This window comes from Phalacrocorax carbo, chromosome 6, assembly GCF_963921805.1.
Source record: "Phalacrocorax carbo chromosome 6, bPhaCar2.1, whole genome shotgun sequence".
In the NCBI taxonomy this organism is placed as follows: domain Eukaryota; kingdom Metazoa; phylum Chordata; class Aves; order Suliformes; family Phalacrocoracidae; genus Phalacrocorax; species Phalacrocorax carbo.
Genome location: NC_087518.1, coordinates 39,523,868 through 39,551,177, shown reverse-complemented (window position 1 = coordinate 39,551,177; position 27,310 = coordinate 39,523,868). Strand labels below are relative to the sequence as shown.

General features: G+C 37.6%; 1 protein-coding gene across 1 annotated transcript in view; it reads left to right on the top strand.

The window, feature by feature from the left end:
* Positions 1-27,310, top strand: part of TNNI3K (TNNI3 interacting kinase) — a 106,101-nt gene that overhangs the window by 13,848 nt on the left and 64,943 nt on the right. The window contains exons 5-13 of the mRNA XM_064455777.1: positions 281-391; positions 11,105-11,203; positions 12,668-12,806; positions 21,169-21,313; positions 21,405-21,509; positions 22,166-22,260; positions 22,917-23,066; positions 25,138-25,224; positions 26,476-26,532. Of these exons, the coding sequence (XP_064311847.1) occupies positions 281-391; positions 11,105-11,203; positions 12,668-12,806; positions 21,169-21,313; positions 21,405-21,509; positions 22,166-22,260; positions 22,917-23,066; positions 25,138-25,224; positions 26,476-26,532 (988 nt within the window). The remainder of the gene's footprint in view (positions 1-280; positions 392-11,104; positions 11,204-12,667; positions 12,807-21,168; positions 21,314-21,404; positions 21,510-22,165; positions 22,261-22,916; positions 23,067-25,137; positions 25,225-26,475; positions 26,533-27,310) is intronic.

Sequence of the window (27,310 nt, the reverse complement as noted above, 5' to 3'; positions counted from 1 at the left end):
ACTTAGTAATGGCTTGGAGGATGAGAGATCTTTAAAAACATCATAACATCAGAATAGAGGCTGTTTTTTTAAAGATACAGGCTTTGGTATAGCAAAAGAGAGATTTCTGGTGCCTTGGACAAGGCTTCCCTCCACCCATTTTCTTGCACTCTTGTGCTCCTGGGGTCATGGTCAGTCCCTTGTAATAGCTGGGGAGGCCTAGACATATATAGTTCTCTTTGGCTCACAATTGTTAGAGCTGTGTCCCAGAAATAACATGTTTTAAATGCATACCTTTTAGGACAATGCAGAACTGTTAACAGCGCTGCTGCATGGTGGAGCTGACATTCAACAAGTTGGGTATGGAGCTTTAACAGCCCTTCACATTGCCACAATCGCTGGTCATCATAAGGTATATTTCTCCTTTTCTGTACAGGAAATTGTGTAAGTTAATGCCAATATTAGCAGGTCATTTTATTTTAGATTGATGCCATTCAAAACAAGACTCAGAATTTGTTTAGTACAGCCAAATTTTATTTAATTCCTTTGTACTTTGTGGGAAAAAACGTAACTGCGCATTATTTTTTACATTGAACAAACATGCACAAAGGACAGAGATCTATTTGAATATCTCTTGCCATAATATAAATGTCTTTAAAATCTTGGCAATAAATGGCACTTTTTTTTCTAAATATCAGACGTGTTAACCAATAGCTACATGATGAAACACACTCACTCATACATCTCAAGATTTCTGAACCTGGATATGGAGTAAGGCTTCCAAATACTGTCTTTCTGCACATGAAAAAAAGCACAGTAAAAGAGTTTTATTCCCTCTTCTAGGAGTCATGGGCTCTGCTTCACAGCTCTGTGGTTTTCACTTCAGAGAGGCACAGAGCTTCTCAGTTTAGAGCTATTTTATACTTCAGATTAGCACAGAGAAAACTGTTGTCAGGGTAAGTCGTTTATAGTGTGACTCTCAAACATCCATATTGATAAGTGTCCTATGGTTTGGAGACCTGTCACTATGGGGAGTAGACGAAGGAAGAGAGGGATGAGATTCCCTAGATGCCTGTAATCAGGCTTTTCCCTTTCTAGACATTCTGTCAGTCATGAATCTCTTTTCTTATCATTTACCACCTCAGTTTAGTCATTTCACACATCATCTCATTTCTGTCACCCTGGCAACAGCTCACTCAGTGTAAATTATTTATTTTTTTTAATCTCTTAAAGCACTGGGTGTGCAAAATTACCTTGGTAATGAAGGGTTTATGACTGTAAACATACTCATGAATTCAGGTACTTCATATTTTATCTCCTTTGGGTCCATTAAGCAAGCAAAGATTTTGTCCTCTGCTTGAGTAAATGTGTTAACTTATACAGAGTGCTGGACTAATTTATGGAGACAGAAATATTAGAATTCTTTAAAGAGAGATAATCAGCAAGAAATGCAAGAAAAAATAAGTAAGTACAAAGGAGGAAATATAGATTATGTTAATACTTGCCTTTCATTGTGCATCTTATAAATTCCCTTCAAGCATAAGAGTTTGGCTGGATGACTAGAACAAAGCATGTGTGCAGTTTTCAACAGAAAAGAAGAACCTCTCTGTATGTACATGGCAAGAAAGAATATATCTCTTATGAACTCCCAAGTTACAGCAGTCACTGAGATTATTGATGTAAACAAAGCCATCTCTTCTGCTACATTTCCAGTCAACCGGTTTACACACAAACACACACACACACAATATACTGTACATATGCATACAGAAATAGTTACATAATGATATATTGAAAGAGAGAAGACATTTCTTTTCAAACAGGCAGTTTTGCTGGGACAATGATGACTCTTTAGAAATCTTCTGTACTATCTCAAGAAATCTGCCAGCAATTAAATACCTGGTCTGAGAAACTCTAAGGCTAGCCATTGAAGTTCAGCTAAAGGAAGGTAATACTTTTTAATTTAGGCAATTTAGATTTTCTTTGACTTCTTGTTTCTGTTTAGTCTGAAAGAATTATTGGATCTCTGCATCAGTAACAATATGCCAGATTTTCTATTTTATTTAGGCTTTCAAAGACACTGATAGATCCCTACTGGAATTTGCAGTCAGGATTTTAATTTCCATTTAAGTTAATTACATATCTGAATTACTTTGAAGCTTTTGAAGATTGCACTGGGTACCCTTTGCAAAATTTTCCACTTAATACCTTTGAGTATTTCACCTTGTGTGTTAACTACACATATACATAGATAGAGACAGTACCTAACATCACAGTAGTCCTTGCAGGGCTCAAAGTTCTTTGGGGTCTATGGACACTGATGCAAATAATACGAACAGTAAAGTAGTCACTGGGAGAAGCAAGCCACACTCTGCAAATCCAGCTCTAAACAGCTTGTGTACCAGCACTTTTGAAAGTGCTAGTAAGAACTGTGATCCCTGAGTAAATTTTCTACTATAGCTTGGCTGCAAAAGGCTGTCTAATTGTGAGAGTGAAGGAGGAAGAGAGTTACTGGAGCAACGGTTTTAGCACTAGTTAATGTAATGAGTACATGGTGAGTCCCATGAGGTGGCTGTGTCAATGTAAAAATTCCCTCTATTTCTAATGGAAATATATATTATGCTGTTTTACCCTCTTAAGGGCTATATATATAGCCTATATGTATATGTCTGTGTGTGTGTATACTTTGTCTGCTGGGGACCTTTCCCAGGCTTGTGGGCCATCAGGGGCAACCAAGGATACTGGTGAATTTAGCTCTACATTGCAGCCTCCCAAATGATTTAAATCCAACAGGTATGTTTGTGCTTCTTGTTGAAGAGAGGATGCATAAAGACACAGTTGGTGACAACCTTGCATTACCTAGAGAGTCTGTGTGTGAAGAAGGTTAAGCTGAAAAAGGTTAAAACAATTTACGGGTGGTCACACCAAGGAACTCAATTAAAAAGCTGTTAGCCTTCAGTGTTTCAGTCAGCAACTCCAACAGTGATCAGAGGACAAATCAATCTGTAGCATCTGTTTAAGCTGGTGAGTGAGGAACCATGCTAGCAGGGCAACCTAACCATTTATATTTTGAAGGTCAGCTCTCCAGGTGGAAGAACCAGGCTCCTTGGTGTGTCTGCACACAAGAGAGGCTGAGAGCAAGCAGGGATGGGGGTGTTTGTGTTTTAACTTTACACCTCTGAGCTCACAGGAGCATCATGTCATTCCCTTCAAGTACACATACAACTCTTTTTATCACCTTAATGGAAATCCTTCCTTGTGTATACTATTACTAAAAAACAGATAGGGAGCCACCACACCTAATTGTTCTGTGCAAGAATTATTATGGAGATATTAATGAGAGTCTTAACTCTTTAATGATCTTTTTCACTTTTATGGAGTATGTATTTAATATTCCCTCTGTGGGAAATATGAAGTATTCTTCTCTGCACTGGGGTTTCAAGTAATTTTTAAAATGTCTGGGCCTTGTCCTGCCAATGTCAAAGGAAGGCCTGCTATTTGTCTCATGTCTTTAGCTCCTACTGAGGTTATTGAAAAAAATGGGTGCTCAGAATCCAACAAGGATAAGACCATTAACTTGATAAGAAATAACTTATTGTGACAGGTTTTGAAAAGCCCCTTATTTCTTCTTTGGGAATGATCAGATCTTTATCAGCAGTATTCTCCATAAATGGAGTGGGACTATGTAACTTATTTTGTTCATCTGCTGGTCTGGAGACTGAACATTTATAGTCCAAGTGAAGGCTTTTTTCTTTCCTTCTTTATATAGCTTTGAAATTTTCAGTCCACTGAGAATCTCCTGTGCTAGATGAAATAGCTTATTTTGTCCTTAATTTTGTTAATGTTAATGGAAATATGGAATATTTTTTTCACACACACATCCTAAAAATAGAATCTATTTAAGAAAGAGAAAATAGATTTTGGTCATCTTCTTAATTCCAATAAGATAAACAATTATTTATACAATTATTTATACTATTAAAAAAATAAATAGCAGAAGTACACACACCAATCTATGACACATAGTCTTTTACTATAGAAGAGGATTGACTATTTTTAAGAGAAAGGTAGAAAGAACTGGGAGAAAAATTGTTTTGTTCTCCATTTCCCTGAAGAGTCAGTCTATGGCTTTCGCTCCATCACCACACCTGAAACCACTAGAGTGATGAGTTCTCTGAAATTACAATACATTCTAATTCATTTGAGCCAGTGTGGTGTACAAATATTTCACCTGCTCTATGATTTAGCGCCGTACACCAAAACTGTCCTGTTTGCTTATTTTATCTATTAATGGAAACTGCAGTTCTCAATGGGAAGAATGAAAAATTAATGAAAAATTATAAAATCAGCCAATGACTGTAGTAGAAACATCACCAAATAACTTTAATAAATCTCTCATTAAGCCTGCTATTTTGAAAACATTAAATGTTTCAATCCCAGGGAGGTCATTGCTAAATAAATAAATAATGTGCCTCGTACACATTTATGTGTTGTCCAGTATTACCATGTTGGAAAACCAGTATCATTGCCTATTTCATTTTGTAAATTAAAGATTTCATTCTGAGATTATAATGCCTCAGGTGTGTGAACTGGACGGACAGTTGCAAGCAGGATGAAGCAGTGCTACTTAATTTTTTGCAACCTGCAAACCTGAGAATCTGAAGTGTGAATGTGTTTGTAGCAAAGACCTGTTGGGGAAAAGGGAGTTAGTTCCATCTTATAGATTTTCTACAGTAATAAATCCCTTTTCATTTATAAGTCATACGTTACATCAGCAGGTTTGCCACCTCCTGTCTCCACTGGCATTTTGCTAGTAATAGATATAAGTTCAAATGATATAAGAAGCCTTGAAAAATTAAATTTATGTCAGCCTTTTTAAATGGTTCACAAAGTCCCTGTATTCTTTCATTCCCTGCATTTTATGCTAATGCTGCATCTTCCCAGCCCTTTGTTTTATCTGACACCGATTTTTCAGACCTTCTCAGAATCATTCTAGAACGAGCAATGCAGAAATAGTATTCACACAGCATCAATATACATGACTAGACAAGCTGAAAGACAATGGGGAATCAAAACTCCTCAGAATTTGACTGTCTGAAGACCTGACCAGTGACAAAGAGGTCTGGAACTCACAAGTTTTGAACTCAATAACTGTTTTTAATAGTTACCAACAAACTGTCCAGAATGAATGAAGTGAAGGAAGCCTTTTACAGCCCACAAATGAGAGCACCAGGTATTTGGCAAACACAAGTGAAAAAACATTGAGTTGTGGCTCAGTACAGGAGCTTACATTAACCTGATGATGCAAACTTCTCTGAAAACAGTGACATCTTTGACAACACTTTCCTCCAGCTGTGCTCTCTCCCCAAGAATGTCCTGTACAGAAGATTTATCTGTGACCCATTTTTAAGCTAGAATTCACCAAGGTAAATGCAGCATTTTAGGATTATAGTATTGTTAAATTCACAGTGATCTCTTTGCCCAGAACAGTTATCTTCTAGTAATATTGCACAAAAACATTTAAACTATTGTGTGTCTAACACCTACCAGTATCAGCCAAAGATAAAAAAAATCCCATTCCTTGGCTACCCTTGTAGCAAAAGCGATCCTGGTGAGACCATTATATTTCAAGACACCAATACCTGCATCTTTCATTAATGATTTATCTGTGACCTGTGTTTCATCTGATTGGAACAGCTAAGATAAAAGAACCTGCAAAAGCTTATTGCTGCTCTGATGCCTGTCCTCGTGTCTTACGGAAAAGCATATATTAAATATTTCAGTAGACTTCTCCTAAGAACGACAATTAATTGTACATTTATCAGAAAGTTGTACTTAAAACATTCAGAACCCCCTTTAGCAGTTTCTTAATTCAGTCTGACAGAGTTTGTTCTAAAATTCTTACAGATATAGACAGATTTAGGAGTTGTAATAATTTGCAAAGACACTTTGCGGGATATGACTGATCATATCTACATTTGCTAAATTGGAGGGAATTAGGCAAATACTTGCCACTAATCATATTTTTATTTTAATACCTTAATTAATAAAGGATCTGTGAAAATCATAATAGATTCTTTAGATATTTTAGTGTAAGGCTGTACAGAGGCTAGCAATGGTACAAAGGCCTTAATTGTTGAAGTTGTCTTCTCATTTAAACTTTACCTGCTAAAGGTCAATAAACATTGATTTTATTTTCTTAGAGGATTTCTTATCCCTTGCCCTTGTCCAAAATACAAAGTCCTTATGTTGTCTCTCTAATGTTTTATTTTGTTGACTCCTAACCTTCAGAGTAGCTTAATTAATTGTCTTTGAAGTGATCATAATTGACTTGAATGTTCAAAAAGCTTCTGAATAAACTTCATAACAGAACTTTAAGAAAAATTACAAAGTAAGAGTATTGTTCAAAGTATTCAAAGTATTGTTTTGAGTTAAAACTTGGTTATGCGAGGAAAAGGAGAGCAGTTGTTTCCCCCATTCTCTGGGCTGTGCTACTGTGAACCCAGCCCAGGAAGCTGCTGGCAACCTTTGCGTCCAGGCCATCCAGCTGGCTCCAGTTCAGTCTGCTGTCTACCAGGGTCCCAAGGTCCCTGGCAGGCCACAGCCTGTGCTGTCGCAGTAGAGGGTTTTGGTTTTGTCATTGTTGAGCTTCATATGGGTCATGCTGGCCCATTGCTTTAGCCTGTCTGGGTCCCTCTGGATGGCAGCCCCACCCTCAAGTGTACTGAGGACATAATTTGATGTCCTCTGCTAACGTGAAAAGAACGTACTCCATTGCTGCCTCCAGGACCATTGCTAAAGGTATTAAATAGGACAGGTCCCAGGATAGATCCCTGTAGTATACAACTTGATACTAGCCTCAAGGCAGAGTACAACTTTTTAACTGCTACCTGCCAAGACCCATCACCTAACCACTTTTTCACCCATCATAAGATCTCACCTTTGCTACAAGGATATTTGAGAAACCACGTTTAAAACCATGCTGAAGTCAAAGTAAATGGCATTCGCTGTTCTCCCTTCACCTAAAAATCCAGTCATTTTATCATAGAGGACATTCAGGTTGGTCAGGTGAGACTTACCCATGGTAAATCTGTGTTGGCTGTACCCATTCACATTGAGGCATTGCGAGGTTAAAGATACGTCCTCTCCTCTCCCTTGCCTTGCCTTGCCTTCCCTTCCCTTCCCTTCCCTTTTCTCCCCCCCGCACCCCTTCTCTCCCCTCTCTTCCTCTCCCCTCCCCTCCAGGCTGTGATGCTGATGACAGACCTTAGCTGACTCTTGCAGATTTCAATTCTGTTGACCCCTTGCAACACTAAATAAATTCAGCAAGAGCTGCTTTCTCTACAGCTTGAAAATCTCCCACAGGTTGTGAGCTGCACATTTAGTCATAGTCTGCCTCCTGAGGATAAAAGCTTTTTTTTTTTTTGTCTTTCTATGAGAATTTAAAGCTTTTTTTTTGCATCAGAAATGTTCCCCTTACTTTCTAGAAGTAATTTTATCCTTGCATATCACTCCAACATACCCACCTACTTGTAATGCCTATGACAACTTTCAGTGTTTTCTAAGATTCCATTCTTCTTTCTTAGAAAGATAGTTTTTCTATGAAACTATCAAGATTGTATCTGTACCCTTCTCTTCATTTACAGTTGAGCAGAGTTTGCTTAATATGACTTACAAAATTCTGTTTATCAGGAGATCATAAAGTAGCTTAAATGGTTGCCATTTCTACAGCCTGGAAAAATGTGCCAAAATTAATCTACTTTTAACTTCAAGATCAGAAGTGGATCCACATTGCTCAACACAGTTTCTTCATCTTGAAGGTACACCTTGAAGCTTGTAAATGAATCTACATTTTGTATTCCAGCTTCCAAAGAGATTAAGGAGAATCAGAGTTCTAGTCACACCCCTGAGCGTGTTACAGCCTCACGGTCGCATGCCTAAATTAAAACCAAACTGATCCAAAGGAGTTTCAACCATATTCTGGTAAAAGCTACAGGTCCGAACATCTCTTTTCAGACCCAACAGATATAACTTCAGTTTTATGATAGTAGTTTGCTGAAAAATGTCTAAGATAAATCACTCAAAAGTCACTAAGCCATTAAGTGACAGGCTAACTGGCTCAGTGTTCCCCACCTCTGGTCCACAAGCTACTAGTATACTGAAAATTGTCTGGACATGGGATGCACAACAGAGGGAGTCAGTTGTATTAACCAACCAGTAACTGTGTTCTTTTTTTACTATCTGAACACATTAACACTTGCCCGATAAATGTGTGTGTTAAGGCTGTTACAGAGCTGTTCTTCAGCTGATAGGCAGCTTCTCTAAAGGTCTCAGGGGATCTTTCATAAGATTTTTTTTATGGAGTCAAACTCTTCTTTGAGATCCATAACTAAAGGATGCACAGCAAAAGGATGTCAACACATGTGAGATTTATCAAGGGAAATTCGTGGCAGGGGTATCACAATTAGAGTGGTGCAGCACAGAAAGCTTTCCAGAGAGGATGCAGGTCCTCCATCCTTGGAAAGGACCAAAGTTTAACTGGGCAACACAGTGAGCAACCTGATCTTTGAAATTAGTCCTTCCTTTGATCAGGAGGATACTTCCAGAGGACCCTTCCAACATAAATCATTCTATGATTCATTGTCTGTATTTCTTTCATATGTGACCTTTACTTTCCTGGGGGCTGACCAGCTAGAAGCCAGTTTTGCAGAAATGGACCTAGGAGACCTTGTTGACAAGTTGGATGTGAACTAGCAATGCACCCTTGCAGTAAGAAACACCCTGGGCTGTATTAGGAAGGGTGCTGCCAGCAGGTTGAGAAGGTGATTATTCCTGTCTGCTCTGTACCGGTGAGGTGGCACCTGGAGTACTGTCTTCAGCGCTAGGCTCCCAGAGAAGAGAGACATGGACATACTGGAGTGAGTCCAGCAAAGGTCTATGAGGATAGTTCATGGACTGGAGCACCTGACATAGGAGGAGAGGCTGACAGAGCTGGGATTGTTCAGCCTGGAGCAGAGAAGGATCCAGGGGGGATCTTATCCATGTCTACAAATATCTGAAGTGGGGCAGGTAAAGAAGAGGGAGCCAGACTCTTCTCAGAGGTGCCCAGTGACAGGATGGATGGCAATGGGTACAAACTGAGATCTGGGAAATGCCATTTAAACAGAAGAAAAAGCTTTTTTTTACTGTGAAGGTGCTCAAACACTGGAACAGGTTTCCAGGAGGGTTGTGGAGTGTCCTTCCTTAGAGACTGGACAATATTCAAAACCTGACTGGGGATGGCCCTGAGACACCTGCTCTGAGAGACACTGCTTTATATAGGAGCATTGGACTGGACAATCTGCAGAGATCCCTTCCAGCCTCAATGGTTATGTGATTCTGTGTCATCTGCAGAGTCTGGCTATGGCTGCTTCGGACGTCCATCCCCAGGATTGCCTTTATTCAGGACTCCTCTCACTCCTGCCAGTTCCCGCCTTCTCCCTTGCCACATGCTCAGAACTCACTTGTCTCTGGAGCATCACCACAGCAGCCAAACACAAGCATCAATGTTTGTGGGGCTCGTTTGTGATCTAAGTCACAGACAATTCTCACTTCTTATCCCATTCACATCAGAATTTTGTCTGTCCCTGCCTAGTATGCTCCCAGGATATTTCCAGAAAATAATATTGGGCACAGACAGCCAACATATCCCATCATTCGTACTCAGAGAGATGCTAAAGAATAATTTCATAGGAACATATCAATCCATGATCCTCCAGCCTGTCTTCAACAGAAGGGCCTAGTCCTGGCAACACTTAGGTGCCTCCTATAATGTGCTGGACCTGTTGAAGCCCCTGGGTTCTGAAGACACAGAACTGGCCCTGCAGTGCTGCTTGCAGAGGCAGCTTACAGCTGATATCATAGTGAAACTTAAAACTAATGGGAAATAGACACACCTGAATATGTCAGGGAATGGACCTTACACAGAAAATTTATTCAGTCGGTCCCATGGAAAACATGTATTTCAATCTAAATTGTGTAAAGAAATAATCCCCATACACTAATGCTGCTTGGTAACAGGTTTTCATTCTGCGAGTACTTGAGAATGGCATGGATTTAAATGACTGGCCCCATTGTTGCATGTGTGAAATGATTTGGTGGTCTCAGCTGAGACAGTGCTGGTCTCAGCAGTTGATGGAAATGTGCATCATTGCAGCTAACATTAACTGGCATCACCAGTGGAAGTCTCAATGGGGAGGCACAGGTATAAATAGTATAGCACAGAAGCTGGTCATTTCCCCTTTGTCATTTCTTCTGATTGCCAGGGAGGTGTTTCACTGTTGCTCACTGTACTGTGGGTGATTCATGGTACAGCATCTTTCATCATCAGTAGACTCAAAAAGTTAACATTAATAAAACTGATACATAGAACTACTCAAATAATCCATGGCACAAGGCCCTTGTGCTTATAAAAATATTAGCAGCACTTAGGCTTCAATCTATGTCCAAAGCGGTTTCATTCAGCTTTCTATTTTGACAGTTATTCAGAAAGCCAATGTTTGATAATTTATAGCTGTCCGGGAAAACATTTGCTTGCTGAAAGACCAAAAAAGTGGAAATCTGAAAGAAAACTCTTAGGGTTATTTACTGAAGCCAAAGGGCTGTTATCTTCTAAAATACACACTAAGGGAATTATGCTTGAGGATTTACCTTCACACATTTACATTTAAAAGGATTTTTCATTTAGTTGTTGATTTTTTTTTTACTTCTGAAAACTCTGATATGTTTGCTGCTCTTTTTTCATAATGGTTACATGAAAATTAAAGGTTATTCTGAGAAACTCCAGACATTCATTTCTGTGTGTCTTACTTCATAAATCAGTCTTTTTACTGGCAAACACATTTTCAGGTTTATTTGTAAAGCATCAGTGACATTCAGTGTTCAGTTAAAGTACTGTAAGTTATTCACTTTTACATGTTGCATGCAGTTCTTCACCTTTATAGGTTGCTTATTTGGGCTTTTTTGCTTTTTTTTGACCTGATTATGTAAGGTTTCGAAATCTTGTTTTACTAGCTGACCATATATATATATATATATATATATATATAGTGCTTCTAATTGGAATTTTCTGTTCATTTCTTTCTAGGCTGTTGATATTCTTTTGCAGCATGGAGCTTATGTGAATGTTCAGGATGCAGTTTTTTTCACCCCATTGCATATTGCTGCATATTATGGCCATGAACAGGTAACTAAATGGGGGCTCTTCAGAAAGCTGAGAAGTAGAACACCCGGGTTTAGAGTTAGATATTTTTGCTTTACATTCCAGAGGGTCCTACCATGAAAAGGCCTCACATACCGACTTCTAAGTCAATCTCCAATTGCTCTAAGAGTCAAATATCAATAGGAAATTTCTACACTTTAATCCTCTCTGCTAGACCCTAGGAAAAATTAGTATCTTCCCCTCTAAACCTCTTGAAACAAATGATTGCCTAGGTAGCTTTGATAACCTATAAACCAATGTGGACCCAGAGTCACATTTCATTTGATGCTTATTCATCCCACATTTCAGAGAATGCATAAGGAATGTGAGTATACTATCTTAAGCCTCTCCAAGGGAGCGAACATCACTTCCCGGTAATAACTAAATGGCAATTCTATTGGCTTTCCACAAATTCACAAACTAAATTGTGGCCACTTCTAAGTTAGCAGGAAAAAAAAAATCATTTAGAGAGCAGGATTTTCCATGAGGTACTGTGCACATGACAAGTCCAACTGTGCTTGCTTCATTCACACAGATCACAGACTTACTGAAACATAATCTGAAGTTCTGACCAAAGCTGGCATTGAACCTCCCAATGCTCTTTCATTTACTAAAGTATAATTGACATATGGTTAACCTAGCAGTCCAGTCATTTGCCCTGAATAGCCCTTTTATGTGAAATGTAATAATGGGTCTATTTTGGCCTATGCAAGTCACTCCCTATACCTTTCCTTGGCTAAAAGCATGTAGTCTGGGATATTTTCAGGTTTCAAAGGATGACCTCTATGTAGAGTGCATTTTTCATTTCAGTGACGTTATTTCGAGTGCATTGAGGAGTTGTTGTAGGAAAAGCTTTTGAAAGAACGGAGTCCAGATGAACAGACGATTGAAAATGCTTTACTTCTGTGGCTGAGTGGCAGCAGGGATGTGAACCACGGATGTGTTCCTGAGATCCTTCTTTTCATATTTGTGAACCTCATCTCCCAGTAACATCAAGAAGCTCCTTGCATGCTGGACCGAGAGATTAGTTTGCTTATTTTCCCTAAGCCACTTCTAAACAAATAGTCACACTTCTGTGAAATTATGCTAAAAGCTCATATGATGCTCTTGTGAAAAGAGACACTGATCAGAAAGGAAGCTAAGGATCTGAAACCAGTGGACTTTGAGGGCATTTGCTTTATTATGCTGACTGGTCAGTTAAACAAATACATGTGTCTTGTGTCTAGCTCTTTACCATACATAACATTTTAGAGAATTAATAAGCACTGCTTTTGAGAATTTTAATATTTTTATACATATGTAACTTAAAAATGAGTTTTCTATTTAATCTTGTCTCCCCATTTTAAAGAGATGCTCACTTATAATATTACCCAATACAATATTCTACTTGATTTTGTCAAAATATTTGTTTTTATGGTGTATATTAATTAGCTTTGATGAAATACTTAGGTAACCCACCTCCTTCTAAAATTTGGAGCTGATGTGAATGCAAGTGGTGAAGTTGGAGACAGGCCTCTCCATCTAGCTTCTGCCAAAGGCTTTCTCAATATTACAAAGCTCTTGATGGAAGAGGGAAGCAAAGCTGATGGTAAGAAAATATATTTTAAAAAATCAACTTTAACATTGTATGTTATAGACAGAGTCAGGCCTTTAATCTTGAATTTAGCTTCCTAACACATGGTCTGTCTGTGTTCGTGTATCATTTTTGGGCAATTGAAACAAAAAAATAGCAGTTGGAGAGTTTTCTTCACTTCTCTAAGCATGTTTGGTTTGTCATCTCATGTGCATTGTTTCCATTAATAAGTCAGAGGTGACAAGCAGCAGTAGAAAACAAAATTAAGATTAATACTCAGAGGTAGCTTACTGTTGAGACACTCATGCAATCAGAGAACACGTGGCCATGTGGTATGTATCTCCAATCAAAATTACTTCAATGCAAAGTGAACTCCTAGTGAATGACATATAAATGAAGGAATTTATGTCAAGACTGTACAGCAAGTAATTTAAAATATCTCAAAAGAGAAATTGCAGATGGTTCACAAAAAATTTCACAGAAAAGGGAATCTTTTTACCATATGCATATGCTGCATTGTGCTTCATATGCAACATTGTGGGACGTTTTCTGTAAGGGAAAGCATGTATGTGAGGAACCTGATGGGTCATTAATGGGCTGGACAGATAAAAAATCTATTAGTATGCTTTTGGTATTCTGTGAAAGTTAGGAACCTGTGCACTGTTTTTACAGGTGATCTCACACTGATGCCAGTAAGACTACAACATTACAGTTCAGTGCTGTATGTTTTGCATATGCCACAATTTAAAATATTTTCCATTGTAATTAATATTAGTACGCAACTAGTAGTACTGCTGAATTCTTATGCTTGCTCTTTTGTTCCCTCTCCTTATGCTGTTCCAGCAATGTAGAAGGCACAAAACATACCACACTCCAGCCTTACTTTTCCATCACTGTGACACTTGCATCATAAGGATGTGCATACATGCTTGTGGCCATATCCTATGAAATCTTATAAACTTTAAAACTTAGAGGTCAAATTTTATGCGTATTATGAGTATTAATGCAGAGGTTCTTACATACTAAACAACATTGATGTTATTTGGGAATTAATCTCTTATCCTCAGAATAAGAGAAAGAAAAGGATTTTTTTGAAAGCAACAGTATATTACTTGCAAGATTACTGCTCTTTAATACATCTTTGGACTACATCATTACCCTTGTTAACTTATACCCACAATATACAAGGTAAAATATCGGACCCCTTGAAGTCTATGGCAAAACTTCCATTCATTTCAATGTTAGGATTAGGATTTTGCCTAGAGATATCACAATTTGATCTTGGAAAGCCAGAACTGGAAAAACAAGAAACAAGCAAACAAACAAACAAACAAAAAATTTATTTGCTTCAAGAATCTTGCATGTAATAGAAAGAACAAGAAGTTACCAAAATTCTTCAGTTGCTGCTTCTCAATCTAGCATCATATTTGATGTCTGGTTCCAGTCTATGCACACAGCTATTGGTGAATTAAAAACAATAGAGCATAACAGGGAAGGTTAAAAAAGGATGCTCTATAGCCACATTCAAAAAGCATATTAGATTTCCAGGCTCAGTTCTTTCCTAATCTCACCTGGTCCAATAAGCCACCTACGCCTGTTAAATGACTTCGGGAGAGAACAGCTGAGTGGTCATTTTGCACAAGTTCTGTGCTCTCAAGCCTACAGTCTTCAGTGCTGACTCTGTACAGCACTGTCATTCTTTAACAATTGTTAAAGCAGGGACAAGAGCCCATAAGTCTTCTTCCTTGCTCAGTATCCCCAATAGTATCAAAAGCAGCAGCATTCACATACCCTTGTTCCTGCTCTGCTAGTGGTATGAAGACTGTGATTCTCCCCAACTTCCTCTACTTTGCTAGATTTTAAAATATAAATTTACCATATTCTCTGTGAGTCTTGCCTACAGTACACACATCCTAGTAGGGCAATAAAAAAGTGTGGAGGGAAACAGCATGACTCAGATTTGTAAGTACTTTTTTCAATAGTGAGCTCTTGATGTTTCAGTCTTGATGTGTGCGCACTGAACTGATATAATTATGAAGAGGGGGAAAAGATGTTCACTCACCATAACAAGACAGTGGGAGGTTCACTATCAGTTAGATAGTTTGTTCCAAAAGGAAAAGAAATTGGGACACCATTTCAGAATCTTTTATTTAAAATCAGTATCTTCAGCATTGGAAAAAGAAAAAGGAGACTGGAAGTAGGAAGTCTTTTACTCACAAAGTACTCACATTTTAAAACTTGGTATAAATATAGCAGTGGAGGAACAACTCTTAAATGCCTAGGAATGAAAGTAATTGGTGAAATAACCTGAAGAAATTTTGGCAGTATTTCTATGTAGACCAGTAATTGGTGTCATAAACTTGAAGTATTTCTTTTAACATAACCTGACTGATTCGTTGATCAGCTCTGGGGCCATGGCAACTGAAGAAAAACAGTGACCACTGAATCACACTGAAAAGGTCAGAATACTGCTGAAATATAGCAACATTTGCAGTCTCACAATAACCAAAGTTCTTCTTCAACCTAACCACCATATATAAGAAAAACATATAAATGTACTACCCATGTATATATCACCACAAATGTTCAGATTTTACATATGCCTGTAAACAAAACCGATATGTTACATGTACAGTCGGTTCTCCAGATTCTAATCTCATAATTTGTTTTAACATAAACACTGTAGGGAAGGACTAAATAAATTCTGTGTGTTTTCAGAAATCACATAAGGTCTTTCAAGTACATTTCTTGAGGTATCAGTCAGCTTCCTTTAAGCTCCAAATTAATTTTGAGATCATTAATATATCTCAAAGACCAGTATGCCATTCCAAGCTGCTATCACTTAAAGTGCCTTAACTGTCTTGAGATTTTTTTCAAACTTATTTAGTACTGAATTTCTCATTTCTGGTTTTATTTTTAACAACTTCTATTTCCTTCTTTCTTTTTTTAATTCCTTCCAAACTTCTAGAGATCTTTTTGCATTACTGAGTCAATATGATTTCTACCAACTTGCATTATTTATTCTGCAGGAAATTAAGTTTTATATTTTAGAAAATCCAAATGGTAGAATGTAGCACTACTTGGGATACAAAGTATCAATTCATAATGTTTGATTCATCTTTGTAATCTGGTAGATTTTTTTCTAGGATAATTGTAATCAGCAAAATGAAAAGAAAGTTTTTTTTCTTACAGTAGAAAAGGAAGTTCATTAGAATGCGAAACTGTCAGTATTCCTAAACAGCCATTCTGTTTCCTCATTTCATCAGACTGAACTTTTGTCTCCTTCTTGCTTTTCTTGTAGCTTCACTATACTCATGTCAACACGTGACTTTTCTCTATACAGTTTCCAAGAATGAATATTCAGCAACACGTGTTAGATCCAGGGACTCACTGGTTTTAGCAGTGGGCTGGGTATGCTCTTGGCCTTGAGAGGCATCTTGTCAAACTGCTGAGCCCTTTAGGTACATGTTTGGGTCTCAGGAGGACTGACTTCTGAACCAAAGTCCAAGCTGTCTAATTATTTGTTGTTTCTCAGTGTCACCTGTCTCTTAAATGAAGGAAGATAAACTTGATTATTGAAAATAAAGAGCTGTGGGTTTTACCTGTTGTTGTGTTGTCAGCTGGCCTGATTGTATGGCCACACTTTCGCTGGTGTCCCGACACTCCAGCAGAAAAAGGAATGTGCGAACGAAGGGTGGGTTTAAAAAAAAAAATTAATGGTAATTTAGAATTATCAGTATGTTCCACTCTTTCTTATGTTCCATTCCTTTGAAATCAGGGAGGGCCTGGAAATAATTGCTTCTCAAATGCTTCAATGCAGACGTAGAACTTCTAATGTAGATGTCTGCATGACTTCAAAAACTGTTCCTTTCAAAATGAGAGAAAATGCATATTTTAAAAACTGTTTTATAGTCCGATGGGGTAGCTAAGAAACAGAATATCTACAAACTTAGAGAACTTAGGTGGCCAGGAAACAAACATTTCCTTTGCTTCACATAAGTTAAATGCTATTTTTGATTATTCTTCAAACTGGTGGTCCTGGAGATTTCTTTCAGGGACCACGTGTTATGAAATACATTGTTTGTCTTTATAACTTCTATGGTCTTTTAATAAAAATTGTCTGCTTTCAGGACTGCTGAGCTGCCCAGAGTCGCAGCTCCTCTTTTTAGAAGTGTCTCTGAAATTCATTGTCACCTCTGTCAAATATAATCAACTTTAAATTTAAAACCAGAGTTTGATATTAAAAATCCAGGCACATTCAATCATCCTTCTCTGAATATTAAACAGATATCACTCACTGGGAATTGGGAAATCTCCCGCGTTTTTTAAGAACAGACTTGCATTGTCCTTTTTTATCCTTTCACTTAGTGAAATTATTTCACCTGTTACTTTCTACCGATGTAGTGTCTCGGTCCTAAGAATAATTTCTACAGTACTCCATTTTGTTCCAGACAAGAACTTACCATTTGCTCATTTTTAATGTTTGTTTGTAAGGCAAGCTGAATTTTTAGTCTCTGAGTGCCATGACAGTTTTACTATCTATCCTCAATTTAATACAAAATACTTTAAAATCTCAATTTGAAGAACTCTCCTGTAGTCTTCTTTAGCAGTTCCTGAATCAATGTGATGAATTTTTTGTCCATAACTCTCTTCTGAAGTGTTTTTGACTGATTTTCTTTTGTTCTGACTCTGAAATTCTCCTTCTTTTTAAGACAATATTCCAGTTTACCTGTTGTGTTTCATTTAGAAATCAAAAAGCTATCAATTAAAACAAAAACCATCACCCCGTGTTGCAGTTATATATCCTTCCAGAGGCAAAGGAAATGGCTTGCAAGTATTTGACAAAATTTCCAGCTACATAAACAAAGAAGATATATGTTTCCTTCCTTGCTCCATCTTACACCTTGTTGTGTTGTAGAAGTTTATGGCCCTGAGACCACTGATGCCCTTCAGGCCATTCTGTGGATACATATTCTCAAATGCTGACATTTGTTATTATAAAAGTTAGACATTTATTCCCCTCTTATTTATTGCACTTCAGAATTAATCTGTCTCTGGTACCACATCATAATAAAAAATAAAGGCTAATATGTCACCTGAATCTATAAAGTGAAGAATTATTTTAGAATAGAGAAATAAACCAGTTTAGTTTTCTTTACTCCTTTTAATATAAGACTGCTAGGAAGGTTAGTGGGGGCAGTTAATGAAATTTGCAGGCTACAAGCTTAATATAAGTTACAGAAATTCATTTTTGTTCTATTTTTGGCCTGAAACATAATTCATCTTTGGAACTATCTGTCACTAGACATCAGTGAAGTTATAAGTTCAGCTCATTTTAGAGGACTGTGCATTTCTGTAAGCACCCAGCATTACTTCAGAACAGTTTAAAACAGGGATTTATTTTAATTTTCAATGTTCCTTATACTCACAGAAAAACAAAAGAAGACAGAAGCTCAGAATGTGTGTGATTTACCCTTTGTCCCAAGGAGGCTCAGCTACAGGAAAGAATTGTTCCTGAGAGATGTTTGTCAAAGTTGTACTTAAAAGCCTACGTAGTACAAATTTGGACATCTCTAATGGGCAGATAATTACCTAGTAGTCTATTAATTTCTTGCAAACTGTCTCAAAGATCTGGTGCTAGACTGAATTGAGACCTAAATGTTGTACGAGTGTCATGGTTTCAGCTGCGATAGAGTTAATTTTCTTCACTCTAGCTGGTATAGTGCTGTGCTTTGAAATTAGCATGGAAAAAAACCTGTTGAGATAACACACAGATGTTTAGGCTGTTGCTGGGCAGCGCTGATACTAGTCAAGGACATGTCTAGCTTCCCATGCTCTGCTGGGTGCACAAGAAGCCGGGAGGGGAGGGGGCACAGCTAAGAGAGTGGATTCAAACTGACCAAAGGGATATTCCATATCATGTAACGTCATGCCCAGTATGCTACCTGGGAGGGAGCAATCGCGGCTCGGGGACGGGCAGCGTCGGTCGGCGGGTGGTGAGCGGTTGTATCGTTCGTGTTTCTGCGTTTTTGTTCCCTGTTTTCCCTTTCCTCCCTTTTCCCTTTTATTATATTAACCTTACTGTCATTATTATCATAATCATTTATCATCATCATTCTATTTAGTTATTAAACTGTGCTTATCTCAACCCACAAGTTCTTTTGCTCGTCCGATTCTCTTCCCCATCCCACAGGGGTGGGGGGGGGGTGAGCGAGCGGCTGCGTGGTGTTCAGGTGCCAGCTGAGGCTGAACCACGACAACGAGGCAGGCTGGCTTTGTCAATCCTATCAGAATGGTATCAACCAGTTGTTTGTTCTATCTTTAAACATAGAAAAAATACAATAAGGATCACAGAAATACATGCACTCTTTTAAAACCAAACAAAGATCTTTTCTGGATAATGAAAACAGTATTTCTATGTCTGCACCAATGGAGAACTCTGCCTATAGCCTTGTTCAATCTCTTTCTTGCTTTCTCCTAGAGAGATGTTTGAGAGATGTTTAAGGTATATCCATATCCATTTCAGGCATGCCTAAGAAGGTTCCCAGGCACTGGAATGCAACTACCTATCCTGTAAGCAGAGAGAAGGCTCCCTGGCATAGATGTGGTCCAGGATAACTGGCAGACCCAAACAATTCCCACCTGGAGGTCAAGGATCTTCCAGGGGCAGGTCCCCAGTAGACAGGTTGCATGCAACTGCCCTTAAAACAGTTTGATACTATTGGTAGATAACAGCGGTTCTGTAATGTTGGCCTGAATGCCAGGAATGTTCCCAGTCATATTTATGGTATTAGTGCACGTGCAGCCATGGTCTCACACAGTTCACTTGGTAATAACTATTCTCAAGAATTGTTGGGTTTATGTTATTCTATCACAGAATCATTTTAAAATAGAAATTCATGATAAAAAGTGTGTAGTATTAGTGTTTGCTATACTAAAACAACAGCAGTCAAAATTAGGTGGTTTCAGAAACATGAATCTGCTTCTGCATGATAAGTGAAACAACATTTTGACCTAACAGATCTCTTATTAATAGTTTCCAAGTGTTTTGCTTGACTGGGACCCAAATATTCAAGAAGGAATCTTGATCTTACTGACAGACAATTGAATCAATTAATTTGTTAAAATTCCCTCATTGCCTGCTAATATCGTCTATCCTACAACCACCCTACTATTTCACCCAAAATGTCTGAGAATATGAGCTAGCCAGAAGTTTAAGAAATCACATCAAATTCAAATCCTTCATGCATATATGCTTATTTGAGAGGTATTTAGAACGAATTAGCTTCATTTTTCTTTTGCTTTTAATCTTACACTGTTTTGTGTTGATTAAAGCAACTGGTTTTGCAAGTAGAAGGATACAAGAATAAGTCTTCAAGAATTTAGAAAAAAAACACTTTTACTGGATATATTTCTATAAGTTGTGTGTAACATACACAAAGCATAATTCTGTGACATAAAGCACCAGAAGGGCAAACCTTTTAAACAGAACAAGACCTTTGTAACACAGATTGTTTGTTTCCCATGTGAAATTATACTTTACCAACACAGTTAAATACCATTCCCACCCAACAATAATATACTATGTCTCCAGTTTTGCCCATTCTTTTATATGGTTTCATGTTTTGTCAAAGCATACTCCCATCCTCTTAAATATGTGAAGTGCATACATAATCATCCTTGCAGAGGAAAAGAGGCATTGAGCAAAATGAAAACATTGGTAATCCAGACATTTGAATGAATTCTCTTCCTTTCTTGCCTTTTATGTATTTATATTTCAATAGTGACTATATCCTTACTCTGTCTCCTTTATTTTTTTTAATTTATTTTTTGTCATTGTATATCAAGAATCCTTGATCCTGCTATGCAAAGAAGCTAACATAAACGTTAAAACCAACTAGATTTTATTTTCCTAAGAACAACAATGAAGTATGTTTCTTGCCAGTATTTGTAATTAATAGCTATTTTTCCGTGTGTTCAGAATAACTCCGTGGATTGCTTCTTTCACATATCTCTCTTTTGCTTCACATTGTAATATACTGACAGCAATTACTCTTTCTAAGGGTCATTTATAACCTGCGATTCACTCATGGAAAGCTACATCAAAACATTCAATACATCTGCTACTGGAAGAAAGCAATTATACCCTACATCCAAAAAATCGTCTTGATAGTGTACTACAGATGACACTGAGTAATGTAGTTTCTATATATGAAAACTCACAGAAATTTCAATTTTAAAGAAACAGGACCATAAATGTTTTATCAGGAGGTTTCATAACATATATGCACAATTCATAAAGCATTACTAAATATCCAAAACCAGCTATGTCAAGTATAAAATAATTTCTTTGGTCTCTTTCTGGGTCAAATGGCAGTGAATGCTCAAGACAATGAAGATCACGTTCCTTTGCATTTCTGCTGTCGATTTGGACACCATGAAATTGTAAAGTTCCTACTCCAGAGCAGCTTCGAAGTTCAACCCCATGTGGTGAATATCTATGGAGACACACCTTTACATCTGTGAGTCATGTGGAGAAGCTCTGTTTTGCATGGTTTGGGCCTCATTAGACAGCTGGTGTTGTTAACAACTCTTTCCTGACTTCATCCTCAGTGCGTGTTACAATGGAAAGTTTGAAGTTGTCAAGGAAATAATTCAGCTCTCAGGAACAGAAAGTCTCACTAAAGAAAATATATTCAGCGAAACAGCTTTCCACAGGTGAGATGTTTAAAACACCATTTTCAACAGAAATCCAGTTATACATGCATGGACTAGATCACCCAAAATAACAAATGTCTCACCAACAGCAAGAGGAGGAACAAAGAAAGCGGTGAGCTCAGCATGATGTTAAGTTTGTTTCTTGAGATACAGGAAAGGACATGAAGTAAGAGGTAGAACCAGAGAGTGAATGGTGAGAGAGAGAGCAAGCAAAAGAGAGAAAGGTAGGAAAGGCATCAGGTTCATCAACATCTGCATGAATAATGGTTTCTCTTTCTGCCCAGTTTGGAAGCTGATTTTAGAGCCTGATCTGCTTAGAAACCTGTTGGAGTCTAGATATTCTAAATTAGAAATGAGATGGCAGAACACAATTTGGTCATGCTGCTGTAAGTTTGTGAAGTGTTATTTAAGAGGCATTTTGCAAAACAGACTATTAATTTTGCATAGCTGTGCAAATTAATTAATACAAGAATAATTAGAATGTTTCTGAAATGACAGAAATGAACATGCTTTGGTGTATTAATCATGCATTTGCACATTTCTAAAGATCCTCTACTACATTTTTATCTCTGTGTAATTCTTTTTCAGTTTTTGGCTACCCAAAGTATTTGTCCTTTTATGGACTATAGCATTCAATTTTCCCTTTATTTTTGCAGTGCTTGCACCTATGGAAAGAATATAGAACTTGTAAAATTTCTTCTTGACCAGAATGTTGTAAGCATCAATCACCAGGGAAGAGATGGACATACAGGTAACATCATCATCCTTATTGTGTATGAGTGCATGTACCAGCACCAAAAGAGTTGGAAGCCATATCACGATCAGGATTCCCAGGGTAATTCCCATTACAATTTGATGATCAGCATCCAATTACCTTTCAGACAGATGTCAACTTTTTTGAAATATGTTTGCAGGCAGGTGTAGAAGTGATAAGAGTTCAGTGGGGATGTGTCAGGCTCATTAGCTTGTATATGAGTAACAAAACCTGATGTAAACTGATTCTCCCATAGTTAAGCTTCTAAGCAGTTTTAAGAATTGGGCCCAAGTATTATTCTGCTAGGGTCTGAGCACATAGGATATAGTGTCTGAAGGGCTGCACACCTCCATGTCCCTACTACAGGCAATGAAAAAAAAAAAAAGAGCCTTCTTTGTTTTTACTTGCTTTTCCTCACATACAAAGTTGTTAGATGTGATTTGCAGGTGGTAGAGTAAATGCTGACATGTTGTGTAGCAGGCAATAGATTGGTTCTTGCAGCATTAATATTTTATTTTCACCTATCGCCTCAGGTATTTTTTTGATAATATATTCCTTTATCGAGGAAATCAATTTGTGCTTTATAGTTGTTGCTGCAAGTCCTCTCATGATGTTCTGACAGTCGTGCTTACCATGCTTCTCTGATGTTCTAGGATTACACTGTGCTTGCTACCATGGTCATATTCGACTTGTACAATTTTTACTGGATAATGGAGCTGATATGAATCTGGTAGCTTGTGATCCCAGCAGGTCCAGTGGAGAAAAGGACGAGCAAACCTGTTTGATGTGGGCTTATGAGAAAGGTATCTCAATTTTCTAGTTTCTGTCACACAATCCGTAAGAACAGTACAGGAAAGAGGGAGCAGTACAGGAAGGAGAGAACAGTACAAAATAATCCCTCAGTCCCTGTAGAGTAAGAGCTATCACTATCTGATTTTCAGTTCCTGGCACGAAGGGTTGTAAAAAACAGCCCTTTTCTTTATCTTCTCAGATACTCTGTTAAACATCAGTTTAATTCAACACAAACTCAAGGACAGGAGTATTTAAGTGCTGCTAAAATAGAAAGCATACAGCCTGTTCAGAGAAGGCTATTTCTCCCTCTGGTACGTGCATGAGGAGTGTTAATTTTTTCACTGAAGGACACATTACAAGGAACGATAAATCAGAGTCAGTAATCTTAAATTCTTGCAAATATGGATCAAAGCAAGGCATTTTCCGTGTTTCCTGTCATACTGTTCTATTTGTACAGCAATGTGTCAGTTTTCTGTATCATTTTTGACTCCATGAAAATAAAAGCTTTATTTCTTCCTGAAAATGTTTCTGATGTTCTCATCCATTTATGGATTTCATCAATGTTTGAGAGCCATCTATTTATGTGGGTTCCCCTTCAGTTTATTCTTCCTGGCATTGCCATTCCACCCCTATGGACTGTGGAAGGCTATTTAAGCAGTCTCTTCATTGCTTTGATAAAGAAGTGACCATCTCCTTTGGGTTAACATTTATGTGACAACACTTCAAACGTTTAGTACAAGCATCCTCTGAGTTTGGATGTCCAGAAAGCTCCTATCTGTGAAAAACCTGTCCTTGATTTAAATTCTTATGTTTTGGAGAATTTTTCCACAACAGTCTTTGCTGTGAGTTCATGTCCCTGGCCGCCTAGTGAGTCAGCAGGACTTCTTCCCTGTAGAAGGTAGCTTCTGATAACAGGATGAGAGTCAGCAAAAAATGTCAGCCTCTGCCATGCCTGTTTCTGAGTTGGAGTTCTAAGTTTTTTGCAGGACCTTAGAAGATCTAGCAAACAACCCTTCTGTAACTTGTGAGCTCACTGGTCTTTCCCTGGCTTATTATAAGCCAAAAACTTTGTACTCAAGATATCAGTGAAAAATATCCTTAAAGAAATGCCAACAAACTTTGCAACTGAAGAAGCAGGAAATAATAGGTAGCATTTGGTACATCATCCAAGCATCATGAGCTCAGTAAACTGCATATCTTTTCCTCCTCTTCTTGTCTGCTCTCATCTTTATAAGCAGCAAACAGAAACATTTGCTGTCGGCCTGGGTGTACGAATAAGGAGTGCTGAGACGAGTCATTTACAGTGAGCACAGAGCAAGAACTCAAAAATGCTCTTCTTTCCCACATGTTTTCTAGGGAATGGGGGAAAATATAAGTTAAAGTTGGAGGATTCTGGGACATTCCCCCCCTCCTCCAAAAGCACTACAGTACCATTTGTTATGAGAATGACTGTAATAGAGTAAAACTATGGATTTCAAAGGACTTTCAAAAACCTGATATTGGCAAAATACTCTTTATGAAATTACTGAGGGAAAACTCATTTTTGAAAGGTTTAGGAAAGAATTTTGAATGATGCCAAGCAGAACTTCGTGCATTAAACATCTGAGAGAGTGAGCATGCTGTGCATACACCACTCTCTTCTGGTTCCTTGCAAAGGAGAGTGATGAATATAGCAACTGTCTACAGCAATATAGTGTACAAATTATGTCCAGTTAAGGACACCAGAACTGAAATGTTTTCAGGCACTGGTTGTCCTTGTAAGGCCTATTGAAGACTATTGTCAATTTCCATTTTAGGATCTCTGTAGCAGGGTTTTTTCTATCGCCATATATCACATCTTAGGGTCACGTGGACTTATGAAAATAACACGCTTGATTTTATTGGCAGGTATTTCCTTATATTTCTGTAGTTAAGAATCATAGTATGTTACAGATGAGCACTGCTGTATCTTTGTTTGCATGTTTTATAGACACATTGTACATTTCTTTTAAAATCCCCTGATTTTGTTTAAATCAATTAAAAAAAAAAAGGAGAGACTACTGCATTTACTTTCAAATCTTACATTTCCTCTTTCTTTCTTAGGTCATGATGCCATTGTGACCCTTCTGAAACATTATAAGAGACCTCAAGATGAATCACCCTGTAACGAATACTCACAACCTGGAGGAGGTATGGTCTGAGAAATCACTTTATTCTCTAACTGAAGGGTCTGATCCAAAGACCACTGAATTCTCTGGGAATGTTTCACGGATGTCAGGGAGCTTTGGATCATTTCTTTCTGGAACAAAGAAAATTAGTGTAATGAGAATCCCCATTTTCCAGGTACCCTCTATTTATGTAAAAATTCTTCCTTTATCTTAAAATAGAGTTATCACTTTGTATTATGCACTAGAAAGAAAAGCTAGAAGCTGTGAGACAAAAATCAATCCCTAGAAATTATTACTCATACCTTTTTACATCCTTAATGCCTTGTTTAGCCATTCTTTTTGTGTGGTTTATCTCTGATGTTTCTTTGATTACTGACGTTCAGTATATTTCTGTACTCAGTGCCCTTCATAGTTTTTAACATCTTTGGATATCTAATTCCCCCTTGGGAAAAATTAATTACCCTTTTTGCTACAAAAATACTCATTTGTATTGGCCACTAAATGACAAGCGGCGAGATGAACGTTAACGCAAGCAGTTGATAAACAGAATATTTTGCAGTGTGTTGAGAATGCTGTCTACAGAGAGGGTGAATATGTTATACGTTGCAGCTTGTCCAGGTCACTGACTCCTGCTGTGGAAACAGGAGGAACACCACAGTCAGCAGCAGGATCAATCTGCTTCCTATGTTTCCAGCTCCACAGAGTGGTTTGACCTGTCCCAGAATTAGGTTTAGTTTATCTCAAGTGTATGTAAATCTTTAGGGGGCTAAATTTATGCATGTATTGGAAATCTGTTTTGGCAAGCAATTAACACACCCAGACAGATTTTTTAAGGCTGATTATTAAAAAAAATCAGCTCCCACTTAAGCAGAAAAACAAGAGATGAAAGTTTTGGTACATGGAGAAAGCTGAAGTCTTTCAGAAAATCTAGTTAGTGATCTAAACAATGCAATATGCTTGCAGCCCAGTTCTCAGAATTTGTGAATCTGATTTGAGTTCCTTTACAGAATCTAGCTGATATATAAAGCTACATTGGCTGCCTTTAACACCAGTGAAAGTCAGTATCGTTTTACAGCATTTAGTGAAGCTATGTACAAATTTCTTCCAAGAAAGCAGCAGTATAACATCACAATTGTATGTGTTTGTGTGCTTATGTGTATTTTTACCCCTTTATTTTTCATTCTTTAAGCAATCTTTGCCTTATTAATTTATCAGTACAGATGCTTATACTGTCTTTGAATTCCATAAAATTCATTCTGTTCTTTTATTTCAGATGGTTCCTATGTGTCAGTTCCATCCCCTCTAGGAAAGATTAAAAGCATGACTAAAGGTATTCTCAATGGCAAGGGAAAACTTGAACTTTTATGGTCTTTTTACCCAAGGTGTTTGTCAGCCTAAACACGCTACGCAAGATTCATTATTCCTGGCATTTTCATTGTTCAGAAATTTCATTATGTGCATAAGCAGCAGCTATATTTCCCTAGGATAATTTTAGGAAACAATGTACTTATCTTTGTTGCTCAGCCTCATGATAATTCCTGTATTTATCTTATTTTCATGTACTTTAAAAAAAAATATTTATTTTTATTTCTTTGGAGAAAAGGATGTGATTGTGAATTAGTACTAATGAAATACACACAAATCCATGAATGCAAACAAATATTGTATTGAATTCCACTGTAAAATGCCTGGATTATCTTTACAAGAAAAATACTGTCCAAAAATAATTCCTGTTAATCTGAAACACATATAGACAAAGCACTCAGATGAATATTTGTACTTTAAAATATTTCTTTTTTTTGTGGTGCTTTCAATTTTCCACTTCAAGTATTCACTCTGGATATAATCAAACTCTTACATCATTTACGTAGCAGCATTGAAATGTTCCATTTAGCAATATTCTGATAAACTTTATAGTAATAAACCAAAAAGATCAACACGGCAGAGAAGTTTGCTAACTAAATTAAGTTGCAGAATTTAGATTCCACATGTCACTAAAGAGCCAGTTAGATCTGGAATAGCATCCCCTGCATCAGTAATGAGCACTAGCTACACAGAAAAAAAGAACTAATTCTCCGTATAAAGAATTTTACGCAACCATGACATGA